At 42.2% G+C, this 27,615-nt stretch overlaps 1 protein-coding gene across 3 annotated transcripts in view; it reads left to right on the forward strand.

Moving 5' to 3' along the window:
• The first annotated feature begins 841 nt into the window (after positions 1-841).
• CDC42BPB (CDC42 binding protein kinase beta) overlaps positions 842-27,615 on the forward strand; it is a 117,641-nt gene continuing 90,867 nt past the window's right edge. For all 3 annotated transcript variants that reach the window (XR_015556052.1, XM_087447898.1, XM_004434279.3), the window contains exon 1: positions 842-1,239. Coding sequence is in view for 2 of the 3 variants with exons in the window: in XM_087447898.1 (XP_087304024.1) it covers positions 1,065-1,239 (175 nt within the window). In the remaining variant the exon portion in view is untranslated. The remainder of the gene's footprint in view (positions 1,240-27,615) is intronic.

Here is a 27,615-nt window from a genome sequence, read left to right on the forward strand (position 1 = left end):
CGGCGCTGGGTGGCCTGCTGGGTCACTCTCTCCAACAGCCCCCAGCCCTGTCCAGGCCTCCGTCTCCCGTCTCTCCAGTCAGAGGTGGGCCCGCGTTTTCGAAGGCCGCCCGAGCTCGGACAAGCCCTGGTTTTAAAACAGCCCGTCACGCCGCCGAGGCCACCAGAGCTGTGCCTGCGGGGCGGCCCTCGACGCCCACCTCGGTTCCCCGGCCCCAAGGCCGCAGGCAGGCAAGGGCCCGCACTGGCTGCTCGGAGCCTCGGGATCCCCTTCGGGATCCCCTTCGGGATCCGGGCCGCGCGCGCACCAGGGCGGGTATCGCGCACACAGGTCTGGTCCACGAAGCGCTCGCGCACGCCACCCGGGCACGCTCTGCGCACGCGCGGGCGCGCAATCTCGGCGGCGCACTGGCTCCTCGCTCGCCCCGCCCCCGCCGGGCGTCGCTCTCATCCAACCCCGCCCGCCCCGGCCTTCCCAGCATCCAGGCCTCCCTACGGCAAGCGGCGAGGTCCGATCCCGCCGGGAGCCTGGAGCCGGGAGCGCGGGGGCGGGGCGGCGCGCTGAGGTCAGCGCGGCGGCGGCCGGCCCCGCGGTGGTTGGCTGCGCCCGCGCTGGCCGCGCCCTGGTTGGCTGCGGGCCGCGGGGCTGGGCCGCCGGGTCGGGGCTGGGGTCGGGGCTCGGGCGCCGGCCGGGCTTGCGCAGCGCTCGGCTCCGCGCTGTTCCAGGTCGGCGGCGAGCGGCGGACGGCGAGGAGGGCGCGGCCGCGGGCGGGGCTGAGGGGCGCGCGGCGGGGGCGAGCGAGGGCGGGCCGCGCCGGGCGGGGAGGGCGGCGGCGCCGAGGGGAGGAGACCGGCCCATGGACCCACGGGGCCCGGCGCCCCAGACGCTGCGCCGCCGGGACCGAGCCCAAGATGTCGGCCTAGGCCGGGGCGCGACGACGCGGACGGGGCGGCGACGAGGCGCTGCCGGGGCTCGCGGCCGCCGGGTCCCCGAGGGCTCGCCCTGACGGACTGGCCGAGCGGGCGGCGAGAGGCCGGCGCGTTGGGAGCGGGACGCGCGGCACCATGTCGGCCAAGGTGCGGCTCAAGAAGCTGGAGCAGCTGCTCCTGGACGGGCCGTGGCGCAACGAGAGCGCCCTGAGCGTGGAGACGCTGCTCGACGTGCTCGTCTGCCTGTACACCGAGTGCAGCCAGTCGGCCCTGCGCCGCGACAAGTATGTGGCCGAGTTCCTCGAGTGGGGTAAGTGCGCGCGGGGCGCGTGCCTGACCCTCAGCCCCTCCGACCCCCACCCGCGCTCCCCGTCTTCCCACCCTGCCGTCTTCTCCTCCTCCTCCCTGCCCTCGGGCTGCCACTCATCTCGCCTCGTCACTGCTCCCAGACCCGCCGCCCCATCCCTCTGCGGCCGCTCCTTGCACCCTCGTCCGTTCGCGGCTCTTGGTCCCTCCCTGCCCTCGTCCTCGGCCCTCGCACATCCGCGTTCGGTCGTCCCGCCCCCTCATCCTGCCCCTTGGAGCCATATTCTCCGTTGCCACCCCCACCCCCACCACCCCGCCGGGCCATCGCCCCGGCCGCTTCCTAGATCCACCCTCCGAGTCTGGATATCATTTCCTGCAGCACTCCCTGGGATATCCGCCCCCACCCCCACCCCCGCTTCTCGCTTTGGGGGCCAAAGTCAGCGTCGAGTTCCTCACCCCCACACGTTCTGCTGGCTTGTAGGGGCAGCCGCGTGTGCTGGTTGCGTCTGCCTCCCCCACCGCCCCGTGGGCCCCCACACCTTCTTGTGCATCTTCTGGGAGCCCAGCTCTAACGGCCCCCTCCTAGGGGACAGCCTGTCTACATCACCTTGGCGTCCAGGGTCTTGAACACCTTTTTTACTGTAGCACCTTCCAGGGAATTTTAAGATTAAAAGCCTTATTTTGGATACGCCATGCAAAAACTGATGTTTTTTTCACTGTGATTTGCCAGACCCTCGTAATATTTTGGGAGGAGCTGGAACTGTCAGTATAGGGAAGTCACTTAAAAACTTTCTTCATCTGACCTTTGCATGCTTTGTCTAGTTAGGATCTATAATGCTGTAATCATTGATGAGCTGATTTATGCTTTATTAGGACAAAAATTTGATTAAGACGTTTAATAGTCATTAGGATCTTGAGAACAGCTACAAGTGTGAAGTGAAACCCTTGATTTTATCTCTCCGCAGCATGGGCTTTCTGTCAAGACCCTCAGACTCACCTAAAACGACTGAGTGTGAAGATGCAGCGCTTATGTTTAGGGTTCAGGCCAAACCTATGAAAATTTTATCGTTGCGTCATTTGCGTCATTAGGTTAGGACTGTGCAGTTTGAACCAGTGATTTCTAATATTTGAGGCTGATAGAGTTGATATTTACATGAAGAAACGAGTATATTACATAGTGAGACCTCCTACTCTGTCAAAATGGTAACTGGAATTTGGAGTCTTGTTTACAGATTAAAACTTAAGTTGTGATATTGTTTAGAGGGCTTCTGTTTTTTGCTCTTTAGTGAGCTGTTAACACGATGTCTTGTGAGAGCAGCAGTAGAAGGAGGCCCAGAGTCCCAGGACAGCCTGTTGTGCTTTCTTTCGGCAGGGACCACCATTCTTGGTTACATAGAATATCAGTAAAATAAGAGTGTTCGCTTTCTGGGGTCCTTTATCGGTGACGTGATTTCCAACTGAATAATTAACTGACTTCACAGTTGCTTTAAAAGTGAGGTCTTTGGTGCCTGTTACATCCCAGCGGTCTGAATATTGTATTTGCCATTCCTTTCTGAGCATTTGATATTGAAATCCAGACAGTTCCACAATCAGGTTCAGCTTGGTGCACAGTCTGTGAGTAAGTGTGACTGAGAGGAGGAAGCAGAGGGAAGATTGGGTTAGCTGGTAAGATGTGGTCTAGCTGGCCTCTGGCCTGGGAACTGCGCAGCACCTCAGCAGGGGTTGGTGTGAAGGCTGGGTGCCCTGTGGACCAGTGGTCCTTGTGTAGCCCCCTGGCCACCAGACGGTACCAGCCACTTTGTGAACTGGTGGGCTTCAATGGAGGAACCTCTTCTCAGCATGTGTAGAGGTCTTGTTTTATGAGGTTTGAGCTTTCCAAATCTAAACAGAAGCTGTGTGCTATAATATAGAAATATTTTCAAAAGTATGTCCTGCCTTTTTGGAAATTATGATTACAAATAAATTACATTATCCTAAGAACTCAATTTGCTCTGAAGTATAAACTTTAAATTGCAGAGAAGAATGGACTTAAATTTAAGATGGCATTTTAATGAAATATTAATGTCTTTTAGAAGTAGTATTTGATCTCATGTATGGTAACCTATCACCATTGTAACTCTACAGTGGTGTGTTACTAGTTAAGATGTGTGTGCAGTCGTTATTTAGCGTTATTTGGAACGCCTAGTTATTGTTATTGGAAGACAGAATGCAAATGGAGTGGTTTGTGGAGCGTTATTAGGTCTCCTGACTTTCAAGTGGAATTACTTCTGCTCAGGAAACATATATAGGGTATCACCCTGTGGATTGTTGAGTTTTTGGGTTCACACTCTGCGTGATGTTTGAAACCTCTGATATATTGAGTCCTGTCATGCACAGGGCCAACCTCTCCCCACCTTCCAAATCTTGCTAGGTGTTTAATGACAGCTATGTAGAATTCGTGAAACTTAGTGAAGAAAAACAGCTGATTCAGCTCAGATTTTGAGACTTATTGGGGCATCTTTGAGGAAATTTGGAAAGTATAGGTAATAAAGTTTTTAAGTTTTAAAAGAAGACTGTTTCTGGCTGTTATTTTCACATGGTTGCATGGGACAAGAGTCATCCTAGCCTTCATTGTAAGTTTTTGTCTTTAATTTTCCCTTGATTATGTTTATAGTTTAATTAGTTTCCTCTGTGAAATCCCAGACCTTAATTAAAAATTGGAAATACCCTACTTTGCATGTGTATTTCTTTAAGCTGTTTTTTAATGCAAATTTGATACCATGTGAAGCAGAGCACATGAAACACTAAAATTTCTGCAAGTAAACAGCAACAAATATGAACAGCTAAATGAGGTGAATTTGTTGTCTTTCATCTTTGTTACATAAAAATACTTTTAACTTACATGTGTTAAATATTTTTTTCATGGTTTAAGTATAATGGCTAGTGTTAGATTTGGATGGAGCTGATGTTTGCAGTCCCAGCTTGTTGACATTGGATGGACCACAGTGGCCCTCTGCTCTGGGCCAGTGTGACCTGCGGACCAGGTTGGAGGCCTTGGGCTCGCTGCTGGTGTAGGCATGCCTCATGGAGGCAGACCTGAGTGTGGGCTTCCTGAGTCCCAATCAAGGGCATCTTCTCTCACCACGACGCATATTTCTTCTGTAGGGAATAGAGTTAATCTTTCTAGCCCTCTGATTAGTTTCCTCGTTTGTGATTTTTTGCGTATTATGAACGCAGGAGTACCTTCTCCGAGTTCTCCTTCATCCGTGTGAATTCCTGTAGCTGTCACCATGGGGATGCTTGGCCCTAGGTGTGAGTAAGATGACTCTACCAAATTTAATAAGTTTGGGCTTAAGTGATAGTGCTAAACCTATCAAGATACGTTTTTTTTTTTTTTTGGTAATTTTATTTATTTATTTATTTTCCCCCCAAAGTCCCAGTAGATAGTTGTGTGCCATAGCTGCACGTCCTTCTAGTTGCTGTATCTGGGACGCGGCCTCAGCATGGCTGGAGAAGCGGTGCGTCGGTGCGTGCCCAGGATCCGAACCTGGGCCGCCAGCAGCAGAGCGCGTGCACCCAACCGCTAACCCACAGGGCCGGCCCTCAAGATACGTTTTAATCTTAGTGGTTTCTCCAGATAGAATGTTTGCATAACATGGGAACACTTTTTTAAAATAACAGATTTAAGAAACAAGGTCTTTTGAATAATAAGCTCTAAATTGTAGGGAAGTATTGGGATTGCATAATAAAAATGAGGTTAATTTAGATATGTAAATAGCTATTTGAAATGCATAGTAATACTGACTACATGGCATGCGAGGGGACAGTTGAAATCATTAAACATTAACAAGCCGGTCTTACCTTTTCTTTCCTAAAACCTCCTCCGTTGACTATTGGGCTTTGAAGTGAACAGCAGTGTCTGTGTTAAATCTAGACTTTCAGTAAATAAAGATTTTATTTATTTTATTTTTTCCCCCCAAAGCCCCAGCAGATAGTTGTATGTCATAGCTGCACATCCCTCTAGTTGCTGTATGTGGGACTCGGCCTCAGGATGGACGGAGAAGCGGTGCCTCGATGCACACCCGGGATCCGAACCCGGGCCGCCAGCATTGCAGCGCGCGCACTCAACCACCAAGCCACAGGGCCGGCCCCAAGACTTTCAGTAAATAAAGTTGGAGTTGGAGTGAGTTGTTCTCACTTCAGATACCACTGTGTGAGCTGCCTGAAAAAGTTTCTGATGTGCAGTGAATTGCTCTTTAAGCAAAATACTGTAATGTACGTAAGGTGAAAAAACCTAAAATATGGCAGAGTTGACAGGCAGCTCCTCTTGCCTTTGCTCTGAGTCATCTGCAGAGTCTTATGCCCTTAGAAATCTTCTCCTGTGTGTGCTCATGTCTGTGATGCTAGATAAACCTGTGAGCAAACAGGCCTGTTAATTCCAAACTATATTGAGTACGGCAAAACTACTGAATGCTTTTCTTGGAAAAGAGACAAAAAGTATGTTTTGAGACTAATAAAGTAAAAGGATCTTGCTGGAAGAGACCAAATACAGATTTTTACCTTTTTTTTTTAATCAAAAAGATAAAATTAAAGGAAATTTTGAAAGAATTAAAAAAAACCCCAAAAACCCTATAATCACATCACCCTGACTCCCATAACATAACACCTTTTAGTCCCTGTCCCGAGTTTGATTCTTAGATTCTTAGTATGTCCCAGAATAACAGTATGTTAAGATTATTTTAAATTTGTGTGAGAAGCTCGCACAAATGCTCTCTTCCTAGTGAAAATGGATGAGAGGAAAATACATTTTCCTTCGGTTTAAGATCACACTTGTCTTGACAATGTGAACTATATATAGACTTCAAGTCTACTAGAGAAACAACTTTTTTAAAAAACAACAGAACAGATACTATGCAATAGAGGTCCCCCTTTGTGATTTTAAACAATCTGTGTTGTGTATTAGGTTTTTGGTCAGTTTTATTGACTGGTTGGTAACGGGCAATAAAATTATTTTTAGATTAAAACTTTGCAAAAAGGATCAGTTATATAATAGGAGACTTTGGATTTTGTTACCCTTAGGAAAGAATTAGAAATTCAAAGAGAAATTTGAATTGGATCATAAATTTCAGTCAAATTCTATCCTTGTGTCGGAGATTCTTTGGAGACATATGGAACTTACTTTTCTAAGGTGACTCCTAATGTTGTTGGAATGATGATGATTCCTCTTGCCTCCAAAATCAGTCTTGGGTTTGAAAACTGTTAGGAATTTGAGAAATCACATGATCTGCCCTCCACTCCCATCCCTACTCTCTCCTGGGTTAACCAGGCTCTGGACATTTTGCCTGATCATTTTTGAGCAAGCAGCCCTCTAGCCAGGGCTCTCTCCTTCACCGGACCATGGTCAATCTCAAGCTGCCGTGCTGGCACCTGCTTTGAAATATCTCAGTTTTATTTTAGCCTTTTCTTTCCATTCCCGTTATCACTGGCCTAGCTGAAGCTCGCAAACCCGCAGACCTAAATAAATGTCTTTCTCACTTGAAGATTTAAGTACCACTGCCAGATCAGTCTTAAACATCGCTTTTCATTTCATCAGTCCTCCTTTCAAAAACTTCTACAGTGACTTCAAATTCTGTTGTCTTTAATAAATCAGGTCTGAAAGACATGGTGCAATGTTAGAATTTAAAATTGACCTTACACATCTAATCTTAGTTTTAGAAGTTGAGATTAACAGCACTTCTGACCATACCCTGTGGGGTGATTTTCTTTAAATATAATTTTACCTTTATTAAAGTAATGCATTTACTTAGTTTTAAAAGTCAAGTAGTACTACAGAGTTGTAACACAGAACAGTTGTCCTTCTACCAGCCTGCGCCACTCTGGGTTCTAACTTGTGTAAGCAACCACTTTTTTGTGTGTGTGTGTGAGGAAGACTGGCCCTGAGCTGACATGGTTGCCAATCTTCCTTTTGTTGCTGAGGAAGATTGTCCCTGAGCTAACATCTGTGCCCATCTTCCTCTATTTTGTATGTGAGACACTGCCACACATGGCCTAATGAGTCGTGCATGGGTCTGTGCCTGGGATCTGAACCTGTGAACCCAGGGCCGCCGAAGCGGAGCACACGAACTTAACCAGTACACCAGCGGGCCGGCCCCCCATAAGCAACCACTTTTATCCCCTCTGTTTTTACTTAGAATCATCTGTCTTAGGATCACATTCAGCTGCCAGTAACAGAGAACCAAATAGCAGTGGCTTAAACAGAATCAACGTGATTTCTCTCTCATGTGAAATTGGGATGTCTGCAGTCTAGGGCTAGTAAACAGCTTTCCAGGACCTGGGCCCTTTCCTGCTCTCAGTCCACCTCCTGACGGTGGTGGCCGTCTCATCCACATTCCGGGCCACAGGGAGAAGATGTGATATTACTGTGGAAGAGGGGAAGAATCTTAGATATTGGTGCTTATTTATTTAGAAATTCCTGCCTCAAATTTCATGTTTCTATATAGCATGCTTGTACTGCTCATTTCTGATTTTTCCATTTTAGACGTTATCTGTGGGCTTCTTACCACAGAAGAGAAGGCTATAGAACTTGTACTTTTCTCCCCTCCACCGCGCAACTGCCCCAAACACACGCCCAGTTCTCTCTCTCCTTTTTTCCAAATATGGTTATATAATAATTTTTGTTTAAATTGATATTGTGTTTATGTTGTTATCATTAGGTAAATATCTTAACAGCTAAGCCACATAGGATGCAGTTAATTAGTAAAGATGGAATTATTTTTGTGTTTATATTGGGATGAATTATTTTTTCTTTCCTTTAGCTTGGATTCCAATGTACAGTCATGAGTTTAGTCCCAGGTTTTTGAATAGAATGCCTCAGTACAGTCCGACACCTCGAGTAGTCTAGCACTTTTCATCCCTTGCAGAGCCTTTCCTTTTCCTCTTCAGTCCGGGCCCTATTCTCTGGGCCTGTTACTTAGCAGTCATCCTGGAGTTTCTCTTCATTCCTTAACGGAATTCTTTTTGCGTCTCTCCTCTGTTGCATTCCCCTTACTGGATTCCATGTCTTTCTCCTTTTGGTGGAGTATATCTTCTAGTGGTTTCCTGACAAAGAATTTGTCAGAGAGAAATTTTTTGAGACCTAGCCTGTCTGGAAATGCCTTTTCTTCCCTCACACTTGGATGACAGTTTGCCTGGGTATTGAATGCCGGGTTGGAAATCATTTTTTCTCAGAAGTTTGAAAGCAATACTCCTTTGCTGTCTATCCTCCATTGTTGGTAATGAAGAGCCTGAGGCCGTTGTGATCCCCAAGCCTTTGTGTGACTTGTTTTATCTCTGGGAGCTTTCAGGGTCTTCCATTTATCCCTGGTATTCCGTGGTGGATCTTTTTGGTGGGGACACTTGGGTCCTTCAGCTCTGGGAAACTTTTCTGTATTGTTTCTTGCTTGATAATCTCTTCTCGGATTTCTCCTTTCTATTCTTCTTGATCTCCTGTTATTCAGATGTTGCATCTTCTGGTGGGTTCTGCTAATTTCTTTTTCTCCTACTTTTTTCTATTCGTTTATCTTTTTGTTCTGATTTTTCTGGGAGAAGTCCTCAGCTTTATCTTATAGTTCCTACTCTGAATTTTTATTTCTGCTGTTATATCTTTTATTTCTAAGTGTTTTTGTTCACAGCACTCCTTTTTATAACATCTTGTTTTTGTTTCATGAAGGCAGTACATTTTTTTAAACATTTCTCTTTATTTTTTATTGATTTATGTGCACACATTTGTTATATAGACATTTTCTTTTGTTTCCTGTGTTGTCTGTTTCTTCTAAGTCCTTTTTCTCCTCTTTCCTACTTTGGTCTTTGTCTTTGATGTCAGAAGCCTTTCTCCAAATGTTTGGCGGTTATTGGCTGTCGTTTCATAGTTATTAGTAGGCTGATTGGAAACCCCCTGTGTGCATGGACAAACTTTAAATGTTGAGTCTCACCATTAAGGCAGGGACCTTGCCAGTTTGAGGGGCACACCAGAAGTTGCTAAAGAATTCTTTCTCTTGGGCCTGTTTCCCCAGAGAGGGGTTTCTGGTCTCCTGCTTGGGCAGTGGGGAGTAGTGGCAGCTTTCTGGGAAGGTGGAGTGAGGTGCAGGAGAGCTGATGGGGTAGGGGTGGCAGTGGGAGGAGATCTGGGGTGTAACTGCTTCTCCTGCAGACTTCAAGCCAGTCATGTTTTCTGTCCATCACGCTTTAGGCCTTCAGATAGCCTGGTGCCACTGATGATTCCTGAGCCGCCTTACCCCTACCTCACACTCAGTTAACTTTCAGTTTTCTAACTTTGCTAAATTAGATATCACTTGTCCATTTGCTTTTCCCACTGTGCACAATTATGTTGACATTTCTAATCTGCTGTCATCTCCTGTCATTCATTCAGCAAGTCTTTTTTAAGGACTTAAGAAGTGCCAGCAATGGGCCGGCCCCGTGGCTTAGCGGTTAAGTGCGTGCCCTCCGCTACTGGCGGCCCGGGTTCGGATCCTGGGCGCGCACCGACGCACTGCTTCTCCAGCCATGCTGAGGCCGCGTCCCACATACAGCAACTAGAGGGATGTGCAACTGTGACATACAGCTATCTACTGGGGCTTTGGGGGAAGATAAAAAGGAGGAGGATTGGCAATAGATGTTAGCTCAGAGCCCGTCTTCCTCAGCAAAAAGAGGAGGATTAGCATGGATGTTAGCTCAGGGTTGATCTTCCTCACACACAAAAAAAAAGAAGTGCCAGCACTGCAGTGGTGAACAAAACAGAATTCCTCTTCTTCCGGAGCTCTTGTTACCCTTGAGGCTAAGTGCCTTCGTATTCCTGTGCTCTCATCTTCATAGGGCTTCCAGATGGTACAGAGGTAAAGGCTGGTGTTCTCTGGGTGTTCTCTACGCTGTACTTACCTGAAAGGCACCCTCGTTTCCATCTCTGTGTGAAGTCAGTGTAGAGTTACAGTTTTCTTTGATTTGGATGTATTGCCCTTTCTATTCTTATACTTACTCATTTATTAGAAAGCTTCCCCCATAAGTAGAAGGAAAAAATGGGGATAAGGGAGGGCAAATTTTTCTCCAGTAACTGCACATCAGTGGAAGAGAGAGAAGGGAGAAAGAGGAAAAGTGTGGGAAGAAGGGGGGTTACATGATGGGTGTATTGAAAGCAGAGAAAAGGGGTTCCTGGAAAGTGTCTGCTTTCTCAGGTGGCTGGGAGAGGGCTGGGGAGCAGCCCTCCAGGTTGGGTGGGGGTGAAGCGGGGCTGTGCCTGTGGAGACATGCAGTGTGGAGAGGTCTGTGATGGGGTGTTTGTGAGTCGGGGACCATGTGTATAAACTTTGTCTTTCTTGAAAGTGACATGGAGCTGATTCTGTTCAACTGCAAAGATTTTGGTATGTAGGAAGAACTCATCAATTTAAAATAAAGAGCCGAACAAGAAATGTTCTTGCCACTCATAATTTTTTAAAAACATAAATAACAGAAATGAAATCTAAAGGTAAATAGACCTCCCTTACCGTGACACCCAAATAACATTGTAAGGCTGTTACTCTCTTGTACTTTACCCCTGTTTGTGTGAAGGAATTGAATTGAAACATTGAATTTCTCTCATTGTGTTTAAAAAATTGAAATCAAGGGGCTGAATTTATTTATTTATTTTGATGAGGAAGATTAGCCCTGAGCTAACATCCGTTGCCAGTCCTCCTCTTTCTGCTGAGGAAAATTGGCCGTGGGCTAACATCCATGCCCATCTTCCTCCACTTCATATGTGAGACACCTGCCACAGCATGGCTTCACAGGCAGTGTGCAGGTCCATGCCCAGGATTGAACCTGCGAACCCCCGGCCGCCGAAGCGGAGCGTGCGAACTTAACCACTATGCCACCAGGCTGGCCCCTGAATATATATTTTTTTAACTTATACATTATTTTTAACTTGAAATAGCATTTGTATTGATTCTTCACTATTGGGAAAGTTGTTGACTTCATAATTAATGGGTATGCAGCAATCCTTAAAAAATAATTTTGCAGCTCTCTCACAAATGAATTTGTTTCTTTTTTCTGTGAGGAAGATCAGCCCTGAGCTAACATCCATGCCAGTCCTCCTCTTTTTGCTGAGGAAGACGGGCCCTGAGCTAACATCTGTGCCCATCTTCCTCTGCTTTATGTGGGATGCCGCCACAGCATGGCCTGACAAGTGGTACGTCGGTGTGCGCCCGGGATCCGAACCCGGGCCGCCAGCAGCAGAGCATGCGCACTTAACCACTACGCCACGGGGTCAGCCCGAGGATTTGTTTCTTTTTTAACCCTAAATATTTCAAATCAGGTTGTTGAAAAGTCTTTAAGTATGTTAACAAATCACCTTTCTGATGTACCTTTAAAATGAATCTGGGAAAAGGTTGATGAAGCACTGCTTTCAAATATGTAGGATATATTATTAACTAGCAGCAAAGTGGGAAGTTATTGGGAATGCTCTATTTCTCATTTCGCCAGTTAATTAAGGTGTCAGGATGGAATTTATGTTAGACTGTATTAGGTCAAGAAATGTTTCTCAAAACATCAGGTGTTATTTTGGTTTTACGTAACCAAAGTGATAAATCTGGATATATTTCCTTCTCCAAATATTTAGTTATTTTTTTTTTAAAGCAAGGTTTATGTTTAAGAAGTTTTGATAATCCTTGTGAAATAATCTGTTAAGAGGGTTATTGAACAAAAACCGGATGTCTATCAGCAACATGAGAGAAACGTGAATTACACAGCTAACTGATTAAGTTTATTTTACTGGAAAAGAAAGATTTCTCTGCCATTTACAATTACCAGATGGTTTCTTTTCTTTCTTTCTTCTTTTTTGGGTAACAGCTTTATTGAGATACAGTCCACAAACAATTTACCTGTTTAAATTGTACAGTCCAGTAGTTTTTAGTGTATTCGTAGAGTTGTGCAACTATCTCCACTATTTCATTCCAGAACATTTTCATCACCTGTATCTTTTAGCTATCACCCCCAACTCCCTCCTTCCCCCCAGCCCTAAGCAACCACTAATCTAGTTTCATTATATAGTTGCCTTTTCTGGACATTTCTTATAAATAGAATCATATAATATGTGGTCTTTTGTGACTGGATTCTTTTCACTTAGCATAATGTTTTCAAGGATCTGTCTGTATTTCATTTCTTTTTATTCCGAATAACATTTTGTTATATAGATAGTCCACATGTTGTTTATCCATTCGTCAGTTGATGGACATTTGGGTTGTTTCTGCCTTTTGACTATTATGAATAATGATATGAACATTAATGTGTGAGTTTTTGTGTGGACATGTGTTTTCGTTTTTCTTGGGTGTGTGGAATTGCTAGGTCATTCAGTAACTCTCTGCTTAGCATTTTGAGAAACTGCCGGATTGTTTTCCATGGTAGCTATATGCCAGTTTACGTTCTCACCAGCAGCATATCCGGGTTCCAGTTTCTACACATTTTTGCCAACACTTATTATTTGTCTTTTTTATTCTAGCTATCCTAGTGGGTGTGTAGTGGTATCTCATTGTGGTTTTGGTTTGCTTTTCCCTAAAGGCTAATGATGTTGAGCATCTTTTCTTGTGTTTATTGACCATTTGTATATCTTCTTTGGAGAAATAAATGTCTATTCAAGTCTTTTGCCCATTTTTAAATTGTGTTGTCTTTTTGCTTTTGAGTTGTAAAGGTTCTTTATATATTTGAATACAGATCCTTTATCAGACGTATGATTTGCAAATATTTTCTCCTGTACTATGAGTTGTCACTTCACTTTCTTGATAGTTTCCTTTGAAGCACAAAAGTTTTTAATTTTGATGAAGTCCAATTTGACTTTTCTTTTGTTGCTTTTGGTGTCATATCTAAGAATCCATTGCTAAATCCAAGGTCACAAAGATTTATACCTATGTTTTCTTCTAAGAGTTTTATAGTTTTAGCTCTTACATTTAGGTCTTTGATCCATTTTGAGTCAATTTTTGTATATGGTATGAGATAGGGGGTCCACATCCATTCTTTTATATGTGGGTATCCTGTTGTCCCAGCACCATTTGTTGAAGAAATTATTTTTTCCCCGTTGAATAGTCTTGGCATCCTTATCAAAGTCAATTGACCGTAAATGTATGGGTTTATTTCTGGACTCTCAGTTCTGTCCTATTGATATATATACCTGTCCTTATGCCAGTACCATACCACTTGATTACTGTTGCTTTGTAGTAAGTTTTGAATTCAGGAAGTGTGAGTCCTCCAATTGTTCTTTTTCAGGATTATTTTGGCTATTCTGGGTTCCTTGAATTCCCATATGAATTTTAGAATCAGCTTGTCACTTTCTATAAAGAAGCCACCTGGGATTCTGATAGGGATTGCATTGAATCTGTAGATCAGTTTGGGGGAGTATTGCCATCTTAACAATATTGCTTTCTGTCACATGAACACGATATGTCTTTCCATCTATTTAGATCTTTCAAATTTCATTTTTTTTTTTTTTTTTTTGCGCAGAGGTAGATTCCCCCTAAGCTAACATCTGTTGCCAATCTTACTCCTTTTTTCTTCCTCCCCCTACCCCAGGCCCCAGTACATGGTTGTGTATAGTTGTAAGTTCTTCTGCTTCTTCTGTGTGAGCCACCACCACAGCTTGGCTACTGACAGACAGTGTGGTTCCACGCCCGGGAACCGAACCCCAGCCACTGAAGCAGAGCGTGCCGAACTTTAACTGCTAGGCCATCAGGGCTGGCTCCTAGATCTTTTAAATTAAAAAAATATATATATTTTGTAGTTTTCAGAGTTTAACTTGTTTGTTTTCACTTTTTTATTGTGGTAAAATATATATGACAAAGTTTGTCATTTTAACTTTTTCAAGTGGATTCCTTAGGATTTTTATATATATAATCATGTCACTTGCAAATAGAGATAGTTTTGTTCCTTCCTTTTCAATTTGTGTGTCGTTAATTCTTTTTGTTGCCTAATTGTCCTGGCTAGAATCCAGTACATTGTGGAATAGAAGTGTTGAGAGTGGACATTCTTCTCTTATTCCTGATCTTAGGGAGAAAGCATCTAAGTCCTTCACCATTAAGTGTGCTGTTAGCTGTGAGTTGTCATAGATGCCCTTTATCAGGTTGAGGAACTTCCCCTCTATTCCTAGTTTGTTGAGTGTTTTTGTCATAAAAAGGTGTTGGATTTTGTCAACTGCTTTTTCTGCATCCATTGAGATAATTATGTGGCTTTTGTTTCTTATTCTATTGATATGGTGTATTCCATTAATTGATTTTGGTATGTTGAACCAACCTTACATTCCTGGGGTAAATCCCATTTGGTCGTGGTGTACAATTCTTTTTCTTTGTTACTAGATTTGGTTTGCTAGTATTTTATTGAGGATTTTTGCATCTATATTCATAAGTGGTATTAGTCTGAAGTTTTATTTTTGTTTTTGTTTTTGTTTTCCTTTTATGTCTTTGGTTTTGGTATCAGATTAATTTTGGCCTTAATGAGTTAGGAAGTGTTCTCTCATATTTTTTTGAGAGTTTGTGAAAAATTAGTATTAATTCTTTAAATGTTTGATAGAATTCAGCTGTGAAGCCATCTGGGCTTTTCTTTGTGGTTAGTTTTTTGGTTACTAATTCAATCTCTCTACTTGCTGTAGATTTTCTCTTTCTTCTTGAGTCAATTTTGTAGTTTTTGTCTTTTTAGGAATTTGTCCATTTCATATAGGTTAATTTGTTGGCATACAGTTGTTCATAGTATTTCTTAAAAATCTTGTTATTTCTGTAAGATCTGGAGTAATGTCCCTTCTTTCATTTCAGTTCTAGGAATGTGAGTCTCTTTTTTTTCTTGACCAACCTTAAGAATGGTTAAAATGGCAAATTTTATGTTATATTTTTATCACAATAAAAAAGTAATTGCAAGTAAAAGTAATTTAGATCCTTCCATGTTGTTGAGTGTAATTGCACTTGGTTCTTTCTCATTGCTGTATATAGTAGTCCACGGTATTTGTGTACCACAGTTTATCCATTCACTCTGGATAGACATCTGGGTTATCCAGTTTTGGCCTATTAATGGAGAGTGCTACTACCTGAGATTGTTTTTGTTTTTAAACTTCTCCAGAGAGAATTAATGATTTCTCTGAATCAAGAGCATCTACCATATCATTAGCTGATTTTTCTTTATAAAAATTCCTCTCCAGACATTTCTTGAGTTACTCTTCCTTAACTTTGAATTCTGTAATAGTTTGTGGAGGGTGGTCGCAGATGGTGCAAATCATGGTTCTTTGTGACTTAGGATTGCCCTTCATACCAAGTATTAAAAATATCAGAACATAAATCACAGAAATTATATTAAGCCAGTACTATTTTTATTTTAAATAGTTTTAAAATTATAAAAATAATGTGTGCTCATGATTTTATAATTCAAATAGTACAGGAGTATGCCATAGAAAGTAAAAGTCGTCTTCCCCCAGTTGTCTTGTAAGTTTTTTACTTCTTTTTAAAATTTAGAGCATATGCTAGACTTTCCATTAAAATTGAATATTGATTTGAAAGACTTTTTAATGCCAAAATATATTTCTATTCATAATCGTTTTAAAATTTTCATAAGAAATTAATGTTGAAATATTATTGCATATATCAAGAGGATAGTGGTTTTTATCTTTGATAGACTGTTAATTTTTATTGTTTAAATGAATGTACATAATGCTGTGGAATCATTCACTCATTCTCATGATAAACCATACTTAGCCATGGCATTTTATTCTCTAACTGCACAGTTGAGCCTGTTGTATTCACGTTTTATTTAATAATCTTTAATTTGTATTCCCAGTTGAGGGGTAGTCTGTAGTTAGTCTGTGGTTTTAACTTTTGTGTGTTATCTTTGGAATATTTTGGTGTTAGAATTATAGAGTTTCATGAAAAATCGTGAAGCTTCCAGTCTTGTATTCAAGAATATTTTAGAGAGTGAAGTTTTATAGTATTGCTTTAAAAACTACCTGACTACAGTGTCTTTCAGTGAGAGATGATCTTAGACAACTTTCAAACTTAGTATTCTATTGGATGTTCTGTCTTTTTTGGTTGATTTATAATTAATGTTCTCTAAGAAACACCATTTTATCAGTAATTTCTGGTTTATTAACATGGAATTGTATTTAAAAATTTAATTACTTCAATTTCCTTTATATCTGTGGCCACATCATTTTTAAGTTAATTTTCACTTGAGTTAATTAGGGAAATTATCTATTTTATGTTGTTTAAGTTTATAGCATTTATGTTTTATGGTATAATGAAGTCTTCCATTTTTTGTCTAAGTTGGTTGTAAGGAAACTAATAAATAGCATTTTTATAATTATGGTTATGTAACTGTTATTCACTATAAAACTAAGTGACCCAGAGAGAAGGCGCCTGTCCTGTGCCTTGAGCAGGAGCATCATCAGATTTCAGTAATGAAGAGCTCCTTTCACTTCCTTCCTTACTTCTCTGCTGCTTCTGGCTCACACTCAGCTGCTACTGTTTATGTTCATATCACTCTTTTCTTGGATTCTTTTTTTGATGATTTGCTAGAGTCTTTTCATGGTGGGGGGAATATGTATCTGTTACACATGTTCACATATATATGTCTGTATATATAACATTTTTCCCCCATATAGGTAGGTATCAAGGGTGGTAATCTTTCCAAGTTATTGAATGTCTAAAAATATCTTATTGTGCCCTCATTTTATTGGTAGTTTGTTTGACTGAGTACAGAATTCTAGGGTGGAAGTATCTCCCTCTTGAAGAAGACATTGCTTCATAGTCATGATGGGGTGGTTGCTGGTGGGTGATAGGTAGCTGTAATTTCCTGTTTTTCTGAGGATAACTAATTAGAATTTTTTGAAGTTTTCTTCTCCTGATTTGTCTGTTTCCTCAGAGTCAGTTCTTTGTTCACCTTGAAACTTTTGCTTCTAATGATTTTCCTTCAAAGACAAGTAGTCCTTGGATATCCATTTATCATGGATTATTTAGAAAACCTCCCTAAAAATAATCTAGAATCGCTAGTTGTCCCTGTTGAGTGGTGGGATTTTTGAGTACTGCTAGATCCTCAGTTAATCAAATTTTATGTTTTTTATTCTCCAGTAACATTTTTATAACAGTTGGTTTATGATATAAATACAACTTAATTTAATATTAAGAACAAACACTTTATTTTTTTGCTGAGGGAGATTCGCCCTGAGCTAATGTCTGCTGCCAATCCTCTTTTTTTTTTTTTTTGTATGTGAGCTCCCACCATGCCATTGCCACTGACAGATGAGTGGTCTAGGTCTGTGCCCGGGAATGGGACCCAGGCCGCCAAAGTGGTAAAAGCGCCACTGGACCACTGGGGCTGGCCTAAGAATAAACACTTTAAAAATCCATGCATTCTCAGTTAATATCCATTTCACTGCATCACCTACATCCCTTTTCTCATGGTTTTTTTTTTTCCCTGCCACAGTAATTCTTGTTGTTGATTGTATTGCAAGTTTAATGGTGCTTAAAATATTACATTTATTATCTGAGAAAAACATTCTCCAGTAAAATGAACTTTACATGTTTTTTAAAATAAAATTTGGAGTGGAGAAATTTAACTGGTGGTTTTCATTTTCCCTGACAAAGTGTTGTCCAGCACCATGTTTGAAAGGGAGTCTTCGGGTAAACATTTAGCAATAAGAGTATCAAGACAGACCTTTGAAAGTAAGGGTCAGAGTACTGCTGTGCCGGTATTAATCAGATTCAGGATATGTGTCTATTATGCTGAATACTGAAGCTGTTAGTCATGTCAGCTTTGCAGAGTTTGTACAAAATTTTTACCAGCTCATAAAACTGTTTTATGACCCAGAAGGAATGCCAGCAATAAAACAAATGAACTCATAATAAATAAACTGGGCATGTAGCTGATTTTCATGCCCGGATATGCATCCAGTGAGGAAAACTGCTTTGCGGTTTGTGACAAGAGCTTGTAGCACTTTGGATTCAATCTTCCTGGTTTGAGTATTTGTGAAAGGAAACTCACATTTCAAAAATTTCTAGCCTAGTATCCCATGTCGTGCCTTCAAGTGTCCTCCATTTAGATATAATGAAATAGTAGATGACTTCATGTTTGAAAATGTCATTGTTCCTTTTTTGGAGTGGCCTGAATTTTCCTGTGTTGATATTCTTTATTTTTATAATCAGTATTAATAAAAGTGATAGCAATTGGTAATATTTCTTACTCCAAATTTTAAAATGTTTTTTTATAGGAAATTTCAAATACATTAAAAAGTAGAATAAGGAGCCCTTTCCAATCACCCAGCCCCAACAGTTGTCATATCATGGTCAGTAAGTCTTCATTTTTATGCCCCCTTTCACCAGAAAGGGTTATTTTGAGGCAAATCTGTCATCTCATTTGTAAATATTTCCATATATACCTTAAGAAGATAAGGGTTTATTTCAAAACATAGCCTTAACAACATTATGACATTAAAAAAATAACAGTAATTCCTCACTACCATTAAATACTCAGTCATGGTTTAAATTTCCTCTCGTTGTTTTCAGTTGATTTGTTCTGTATTAGCCACAACAGAGTCTGCGTGTGGTATTTAGGTTGTACATCTCCTAATTCTCTTTTAACCTAGAGGCTCCCTCTTCCTCTTTTTTCCCCCATTTTCATTTATTTGTTGAAGGAACCAGGCCATTTGTTCTGTCCTGCTTGTATCATCTTAACTTATTTCTAGTGTTTTCTTAGCTGGACAAATTTGGCTTTTGACAAATCATTCCTGTACCGTTGGCCTAGTATTTTTTGTGGGAAATAGAGCTATTTGGGGATTAAATTGTTCTAAAACATTAAATATTTCTTATTTCATTTGAAATGTAAATTTTTTTTTTGTACCATTGTGAGGTATGTTCTGCATCAGTACCTGACTTGGCTTAAGATCCTGCGTGTGGGCTGGGTGCTGGGTCGGCTGTCCCTGGGGTTGGTGGTTAATGTTCCAGGTGGTAATGCAGGGGCTTGGTGGGGGAGATCAGTGATTGCCTCCCTTCCCCTGGGCCCCTGAGCCAGGCAGCCCAGCTGGGACCTGCCTTTCCTCTCCAAGCACATGTGTCTGAATCCTCTCCCCCACGTGCCCACCTCACCCTCCATGGGGCATCTTTATGAACACTATGAACGTTTAGAGTTGATTACTGTTTAGCTGAAATCCTTCCCTTTTCTCCATACTTCACATTGGCTTGTTCAGCTTTTTCTTAATTTCTTAGAACTCAGTATATTAGAGAAATTAGCCCCTTTTCTGTAGTCTATGTTTCTGATAGTTTTTCTTAGTTTGCCTTTTGTCCTCACTTGCTGGTGTTTTGTTCTGAGTTTATTACTACAAGTTGAAGTGTAGGATGCTGGGGACTGAGCTCTCAAGTGCTCTCCCCCCCGCAACTGGATGTCCCGCCCTTTCTGTGCTGGATGGCAGGTAAGCTGTTCTCTCATCCATTCCCTCCGAGAGCCAGTGCACACTGCCTGCCACGGAGGTGGAGAGAGTGCTGCATGGCCCAGAGTTCAGAGCAGCTTCCTCTGTCTGGGGGAAATGAAAAAGGCCTTGCTGAGGTGACGTGGTCACATTTGATCTGGTCACAGAATGGGATGCAAGTTTGCTGGATGAAGGGGCACATCTCACTCCAAATACCATCACACCAGCCAGGTCTTTTCTGAATGATTCTTGGGGTTATGGAAAAGGAGGTTACATTGCATATCACTGCACAAAACTTCAACCAAAATCCCCTTTAGCCAGTTCTGTCTCCTCAAAGACATGTGGTAGCTGCTCCCTGTGTGCCCACGTTGGCCTTCCCAGTCACCTTCTCGCATCTTGGTTTAACGCCCCCCCCTTTTTCAAGCCCACTTATCCAGCTTGGGCCTTTCCATGGTGGGGGTTCACCTGGGGATGTGTGCTCAGGTCTCCTGCTCTGACGGGCTTCATCTGGGAGCAGCCTCTGGAATTCTGGGCGACTGTATGTGTGGGGTGGAGGGCTGCATAAGCCCTTCTGGTAGCAGGTAAAGCCAGGGGCATGCTGGAGAGATGACAGTGGATGGGCCTGCCCGCCAACTCTAGGGCTTTGGGTTTTGTGATGGGAAACTTGGGTCAGACTGGACTGCCTGGTATGCCTCCTCCCCACCCCACCGCTGAGCCCCCAGCATCTTTTCTGTGTTGGTCAGGTGCTCACCGAAGGGCTGCCAGCCTATCAGCCTTCCTGAGACACTCCTGTCTCACTGCAAGTCGCTGCAGAGCCCACAGAGGTTCAGAAACAGGGCCTTTGGTTTTCAGTGCGTCCCGATTTGTGAGAACTGTTCTAATAGAGAAGTCACAGTAACTCGCAGTGTTCTCTTCTTAAACTGGGATGTGCATATGTCACAGCGGGAGGAGACCACGAGGCCTGTTAGGTGGTTGTGAGTGTTGTCTGCACTGGAGGAAGTGATGGCTCCAAGTGGGGATGGGGATGGTGAGAAGGCGGATCTCAGACTTGGCCTGAGACAGAGCAGAGGGGGTCAAGGAGAAGTGAAAGATGTGTGAGTGTTGCCTCTCCAGTCCTTCGTGTCAGAAACACTCACCGCTGCTCTAAATGCACAGGGCAGCAGTCCTAGCTGACTTGATCACTGTCGGCTCATTTATGTGCTTGTTCAGCCTGGATGACTGACAGGGAGCTCCGAGAGAAGCACTGGGCTTGTGGCATTTCTCTTATTATAAGGCAGGTCTCATTATGACATAATAATTGTTCACGGGAGACACTTTGGAACTGACATTAGTGAGGACTCTAAAATGTGATCTTAAGCTTTTTGGTTTTTTAATTGAACTTAAGAAAAATTAGTTTATACTTGTCTGAGTCTGAGAGTGGTGCTGTACTCTCTGCTCTTAGTTTTTTTCTTTAATCCAGCTCTAAAAAGTCAAGGGGTTGGGCAGTCTACCTGCAAACAAGGCCAAACAAGGGCTGTGCTTTTGAAGTTAAAGGAGAGCAAGGCAGCCTCCTGCCAAGGGCATTAAGGGAAAGACCTCAGAGTGGGAGTGTGTAAACAGTTCACTCAACATCACAAGCATTCTGGAAAAGTGCGATTTTTGTGATCAAATAACATTTGTAATATAAATCTTTAATTTTTACTGAAGGACTTGTTTAAGGAGAATTCTGTTTTGACAGCTCTTTAGCATACAGATGCCGACTTCACAAAGCTAAATGTCCTTTTTTGAAATGTTAAACATTTGCCAACCTTTCAATAAAATTTTATTGATTCATGGAAAGCTCTTGTCATTTGCCTTGTTTTTAGTGTGTCTCATCTCTAGCCATCTAGTGGGAAGAGGACAGGCTTACCAATGGCCAGATGAATCCAGAATAACACTTTAAAAAATCGTACATAAAACCGCTTCTTTCCTTCTTATTTATTTATTAACATATTTTGAGGATGGTGAGCTAAAGATAAAAGTAGAGGAGGACATTTAGCCTCCTTTTCTGCTTAGCATCTGGATTATTTTCCGTGTGTTTCATTTCCTTTATGCTGACCTTTTTATATTACTGAAGAACTAGCAATCACAGAGGGTTTTCTTATTTAAAAGCAGTACCTCAGAAATGTGTAGGTTCAGTTGGATAACGTGACATGCCATTTGATGTGGATGCATCCAGTCTGGACACATTTAATTGTTGATATTCAAATAAATAGCGTTGAAAATGAGGGAAGCCATTTTTATCACATCCAAAATATTTCTGCTCCTCAAACAACCTTATAAGCCTCTTAAAAAAAAAAAACTAGATTCTTCTATACATTCATAAGCATCTTGATAAGGTGCTGTTTTTACCTTACACTCACTGGCTGGGGCGAGGGCTGTGAAAATGTGCCTGGAGCACCTGGAAGCACTGACCTCTTTGGGGCTGAAGTGAGTGACAGCTGGTCAAAGGTAATGGCTGGCCCTCCTGTCAGAGGGCGAGGCCCGGGAGAGAGGCCCCTGCTCCCCAATTCTCAGTTTTGGAAGGAAAGTGAGTGCATCACTTGGGGGGGGGCAGCTGGCTTGGTTCTTTTCTCTGGTTCAGAAGCAATAACTTGGAAACTCAGTTAAATACTGGAATTGCTGAATGGGTTGCTATTGCCATTTTGAATATTCTTTTCATTTTCATATTCATGTCTGGCCACTGGGCACTGCAGTCTGGCATTTCTTTGTAGCCTCAGGTGTTTGGCATAGGATTAGGTTCTAGAAGATTTTTTATAATTTTCGTAGAAACAGTTTTTTTCCTTCCAGAGATGTTTATTCCTCATGCAAAAATACAGTTAGTCACTAAATACAGTAAAAGCTTGAATGAATTTTAGTAAGAGAGGATTACCCATCAAAAGGCTTACTTTTATTCTTTTTTTTTAATGCCATAGTGTTCCTGGTATATCGACCATCCAGTTCAGAGAGATTGCCAGGTAGGACTTGGATCATTCAGTATTTGGCTCTGGGCAATTATCTATGAACATTGATGAAAATGGTTTATATACAGAAGGTTTAGGAGTTTAAATAGGATTCTATTGGTGTCAGAATATATGCTAGAATTTTTTTAAATCTCTGGCATAAATTTGTTTTTCTAGTATTTTCCAGTTGAATGAGTTTAAAAATAAGTAATCTTGTTAGACAAGAATTCCACATACTTGTATTCAGATAGAATACATATGTATTGTATATATTACTTAGTATCCTTAGGGCTGGCCAAGGAGTGGCCCTTTGCTAAGTGCTGGTGAAAGAAGTAATGAAAGATGTGACTGGAAGAACTAGAGCAGCCCGCAGGCAGCACTATGGTGGCTGTTCCCAGGCAAGGCTCTTGGCGGCAAGGGAGGGAAAGCCAGTGTCCCAGGAGAGTGCCAGAGGTGTGGGATGAGGGCCTGGGTGCTGTCCTTGCACCTGCTGAGCATGGGCTGACACCAGAGGCTGCCCACCCTGCAGTTTCTGTGGGAAAAGGTATTGGGGTGATGGGAGTGCAATGAGTCTTCCTGTGATGAGTGTGTGATCACAACACAACTCTAATGGCTCTGCATGCTGATAGAGTGAGCACTGTGCTCGTGGTTTACGTCCAGTGTCTCACTTAACCCTCCGATAACCCTCGATCCTGAGATCATCCCTGATTTACCACTGAGGAAACTGGAGCTCAGACCAAGTGTTTGCAAAACCAGTGGGTGGCTAAGTCTCACTCAAGTGCCTGCTCTCAGCCGCAGTGTCTTTTGCTTCATTTCAGTAATTTCTTTAAATATCCTTAATACCTTTAGAAAAAATGAATGAATGAATCATATACCCAAGCAGGCTCCCTTGTGAACCCCTCTTGCTGCCCTTCCCCCAGGGCAGCACCGTTATGACCCATATCACAGATTAGTTATGCCTGTTTTTTTATTGTTATTTTTTAAGTGTACAATTCAGTGATTTTTAGTCTGTTCACGGAGTTGTGCAACCATTACCACTATCTCATAGAACATTTTCACCACTGCTAAAAGAAACCCTATACCCATTAGTAGTCATTCCCCATACCCGCCTTCCCCCAGCCCCTGGCAACCACTAGTCTACTTTCTGTCTCTATGGATTTACCTATTCTGGACATTTCATATAAAATATGTGGTCTTGTGTGACTTTCACTTAGCATAATGTTTGTAAGATTCATCCATGTTGTACCATATAACAGTATTTTCTTTTTATGGCTTAATATTCCATTGTGTGGATATATACCACATTTGGTTTATTCAACAGTTGATAGACATTTGGGTTGTTTCTGGGTTTTGGCTACTGTGAATAACACTACTATGAACATTTGTGTACAAGTTTTTGTGAAGACATATGTTTTTATGTCTCTTGGGTATGTACCTAGGAGTGGAATTGCCGAGTTTGGTAACTCCGTGTTTAACAGTTTGAGGAACTACTAGACTGTTTTCCAAAGTGACTACATCATTTTACAATCCCAGTAGCAGTGTGGTGAGTGTTCTTGTTTCTCTGCCTCCTTGCCAACATTTGTTATTATTTGCTTTTTTTATTCCAGCCATCCTAGCGGGTGTGAAGTGGTAACTCATTGTGGTTTTTGATTTGCATTTCCCTCTTGGCTAGTGACATTGAGCATCTTTTCATGTGTTTATTAGCCATTTGTATATCTTCTTTGGAAATATGTCTATTCAGATCCTTTGCCCAATTTTTAATTATGTTCTCTTTTTATTAGTGAGTTTTAGGAGTATTTTTGGTATATTTTGGGCACGAGTACCTTATAATATATATGAATTTGCACATATTTGCAAATTTACATATATTTTCTCCATTCTGAGGCTTGTCCTTTCACTTTCTTAGTGGTGTCCTTTGAAGCACAAACATTTTTATGTTTTATTTATGGAAGGGTGATAAATCAAATATTCTGTTTAGAGGAGAGTGAAAGAATTGTTTGTTCGGATTACCAGCTTTCAAAGAATTTGAATGATACAATTCACCTTTAACTAAAATGGCTATCATTGGCTCTTAGTTCCTCAGAAGATGTACTAATCATGACATTAGGATCAGCTGTGAATTTACTGTGCAGAAAGACACCATACTTTTCTGAATTCACAGCAATGGCGCACAATAAACTTTGATAATATACTGCCTACTAGATTAAGTTAAGAACAACAAGAAAAATAAATGGAGTTAATTTTTTCCTCTGGTTTTTAAAATTGAAAATTTTTAATGTTATAAGAAATATGAAGAATCACATATGTGGGAAATGAAGATAAATAACAGAGGAATAAAAATACCAAGCATTTATATCAACTTTGGCTTTGTTTTTTCTCAGTTATTTATCAAAAGCAGATATCATCATCTATGCTGCAGATTTTAGAGATTATTATATGACGTCCCTGACACATATGTGGATGTTCGGAAAGTGATAGCTGCCATTAGCAGTGGGGTGGATTTAATATTTTATCAAATCCTTGGGATGGAAGAGAGAATAAAAGACAAATATAAAGCATTAAGTCAAGATCCTGCTGTCTCATGTCTCTTAAATAGGACTGTCATAAGTTTGAATTAATCTTAATTCATACTTAGATATTATTTGGTCGCTAAAAATTCCCCCAAATTACTGATTACTGACATTAAATCGCCTTCCTTTGAATGTGCTAATTTGCTGGTGCTTTACAAACTCCTTACTTTCTTATTTTACTCGCCCCACTCCCTTCTTAGTTGCAGTTTCTGTTTACATTCCATTTTATCAGTGTCCTTTATTATAAGCCCTGTGACTAGTGTCTTCTAGAAATGTGCTAGCAAGGCTCAGACTTGAGGGTTAGGTACCCAGGAAGACTAAGTTAGGAATTATTCTGTTAGAGAACTCTAGTGACTACAGCTTTGGAGCTCCTCGTCCGTAAGTCTCCATGGAACAGAGGTGTTGTAAAGACAAGGCATTCTGAGAGGAAGACATGGAGACAGTTGCCTTCCTTGCTGTTGCTCACGTCCTCCTTCCTGCCCCGGCAGGTCACAGCCGGGTTGTAGGTGTGTGGTAGGGCGTCCTCGTGTCTATTTAGGATGGCTCTGGCTTTGTGCTGGGAAGGGATGAGGACCTCGTCCTTGATTTCTCATCCTGCTGCAGCATAGGAGCCAAGCTTGTTTTGTGTTACTCCTCCTGGTGATAGCTGAGCTCTCCAAGGGCGTCCCCATCTCAGTGCAGGGGTCCGCCCCACTAATGTGTGGGGCATCATCTGTAACCACAGAATGCCCAGCACTGTGGACTGTGGACTGCGGACTGCTTTTTGTCTTTAAAGTAACTAAATAGAATGCTAAGGGTAAAATTGGTCAGTTACTGAGATTCCTGGATACCGAGTTACCAAAGTAAGATTTGGAGTAACAAAACCATCTCTCAAGTGGCTGGGATACTGTGTCGCTGAACTAGCAAAAAGCCATACATACTCTGTTATAGAAGGTCTTAAATACCTCGGTTTGGCATGCTGTGAAATCTGTGTATTATCAAAATATATGTGTATAATCCCAGTAGTTGACTTGATAAAGCAGTATGTGTGCTTATAAATATATTTTCTTTATCAAAATTAAAGTTTTTACTCAAAATTCAGTAGAGAAGGATCAGGAAAAAGTGAATGAAAACCGTGAGTAAAATCATTAAATTCTACCAAAAAAGAGAAAAAAGCCGTAAAGAGTGTGGGGACATGTGGTAGGAGCCTGAAGCAGGTGAGCTCCCGTCCTGGGAGCTACTCCCTGGTTATTGGGCATAGCCTTGGAAGTATTGAGTGCCGTTAATATTCATTTTAAGGAAATGGCTGTGTTCTGTGGATTTCTTATTGAAGCCTGGGACATTTATTTTATAACCCTAGAGTTATGGTTTCTTATTAGCGTCTAAGACAGTGAAATGAACTTTTTGTTTATAACCTCTATGTTGGCAGTAAACTCACACTCATCCCCATACCTGTGCTCAATTGGGTTAGTTGATCAGTGTGATGTAAGCACAGGTTTGGAGTGAATCAGCTTTACCTCCATTCCAAGAAGAGTGATTTGGTGTTTTTTTTAACAAAACATTTGGTGAAAATGATTTCAAGCATGTAATCCATGCTTTTTGTTGTTGTTGAGGAAGATTCGCCCTGAGCTGACATCCGTTGCCAATCTTCCTCTTTTTGTATGTGAGCCGCCACCACAGCATGGCCACTGACAGACAGTGGTGTAGATCTGCGCCCAGGAACCAAACCTGGGCTGCTGAAAGCGCGCTGAACTTAACCGCTAGGCCACCAGGGCTGGGCCACGTGCATTGTTTTTTTAGCAGCAAAACTCTTCAGATTTGTCCGTTCTCACTGTCTCCAACTCCTTCTCGCATTCTCAAACACAATCTAATCAGGCTTTTGTCCCCTACCACTCCCTCAAAACTGCTGCTTTTGTCAAGACCACCTATGGCCTCCACATGGCAAAAACCAGTAGCTAATTCTCAATCCTAACCTCCTTCAGGATGGAAGTCCTTGCTGTCCTGTGCATTGTGCTGTTTGCTCTTCTAGGCTGCTGGCTGGTTCCTTCTCTTCTCCCCAGCCTCCTAATATTGAAGCTCTCCAGGGGTCAGTCCTTGGTCCCTCCTCTGTCTCTGCTAACTCCCCAGGGGATCTCATCCAGGCTCATGACTCTAATACCAGCTGTATACCAAGTACCCAAATTCACAGCTCCAGCCCAGGTTCCCCTCTGGAATCCAGACTTGCATTTCCAGCTGCCTCCTGTGTCTGCTAGACACATGGCAGCTCACCCCCAGTCTATTCCATCCCTGCCTTCCCTGTCTCACTTGTTGGCAACTCCATCCTCCCAGTTGCTTAGGCCAGCACCTTGGATAATTCTCATGTAGTACATCCAGTCTAGCAGGAAATCCTGTTGGCTCCACCTTCAAACTATAATCAGAATCTGACCATTCTCACCATCTCCACAGCTTCCGTGTACTGTCAT

This window comes from Ceratotherium simum, chromosome 24 (assembly GCF_057802395.1).
Source record: "Ceratotherium simum simum isolate JZ-2026a chromosome 24, ASM5780239v1, whole genome shotgun sequence".
Classification (NCBI taxonomy): domain Eukaryota; kingdom Metazoa; phylum Chordata; class Mammalia; order Perissodactyla; family Rhinocerotidae; genus Ceratotherium; species Ceratotherium simum.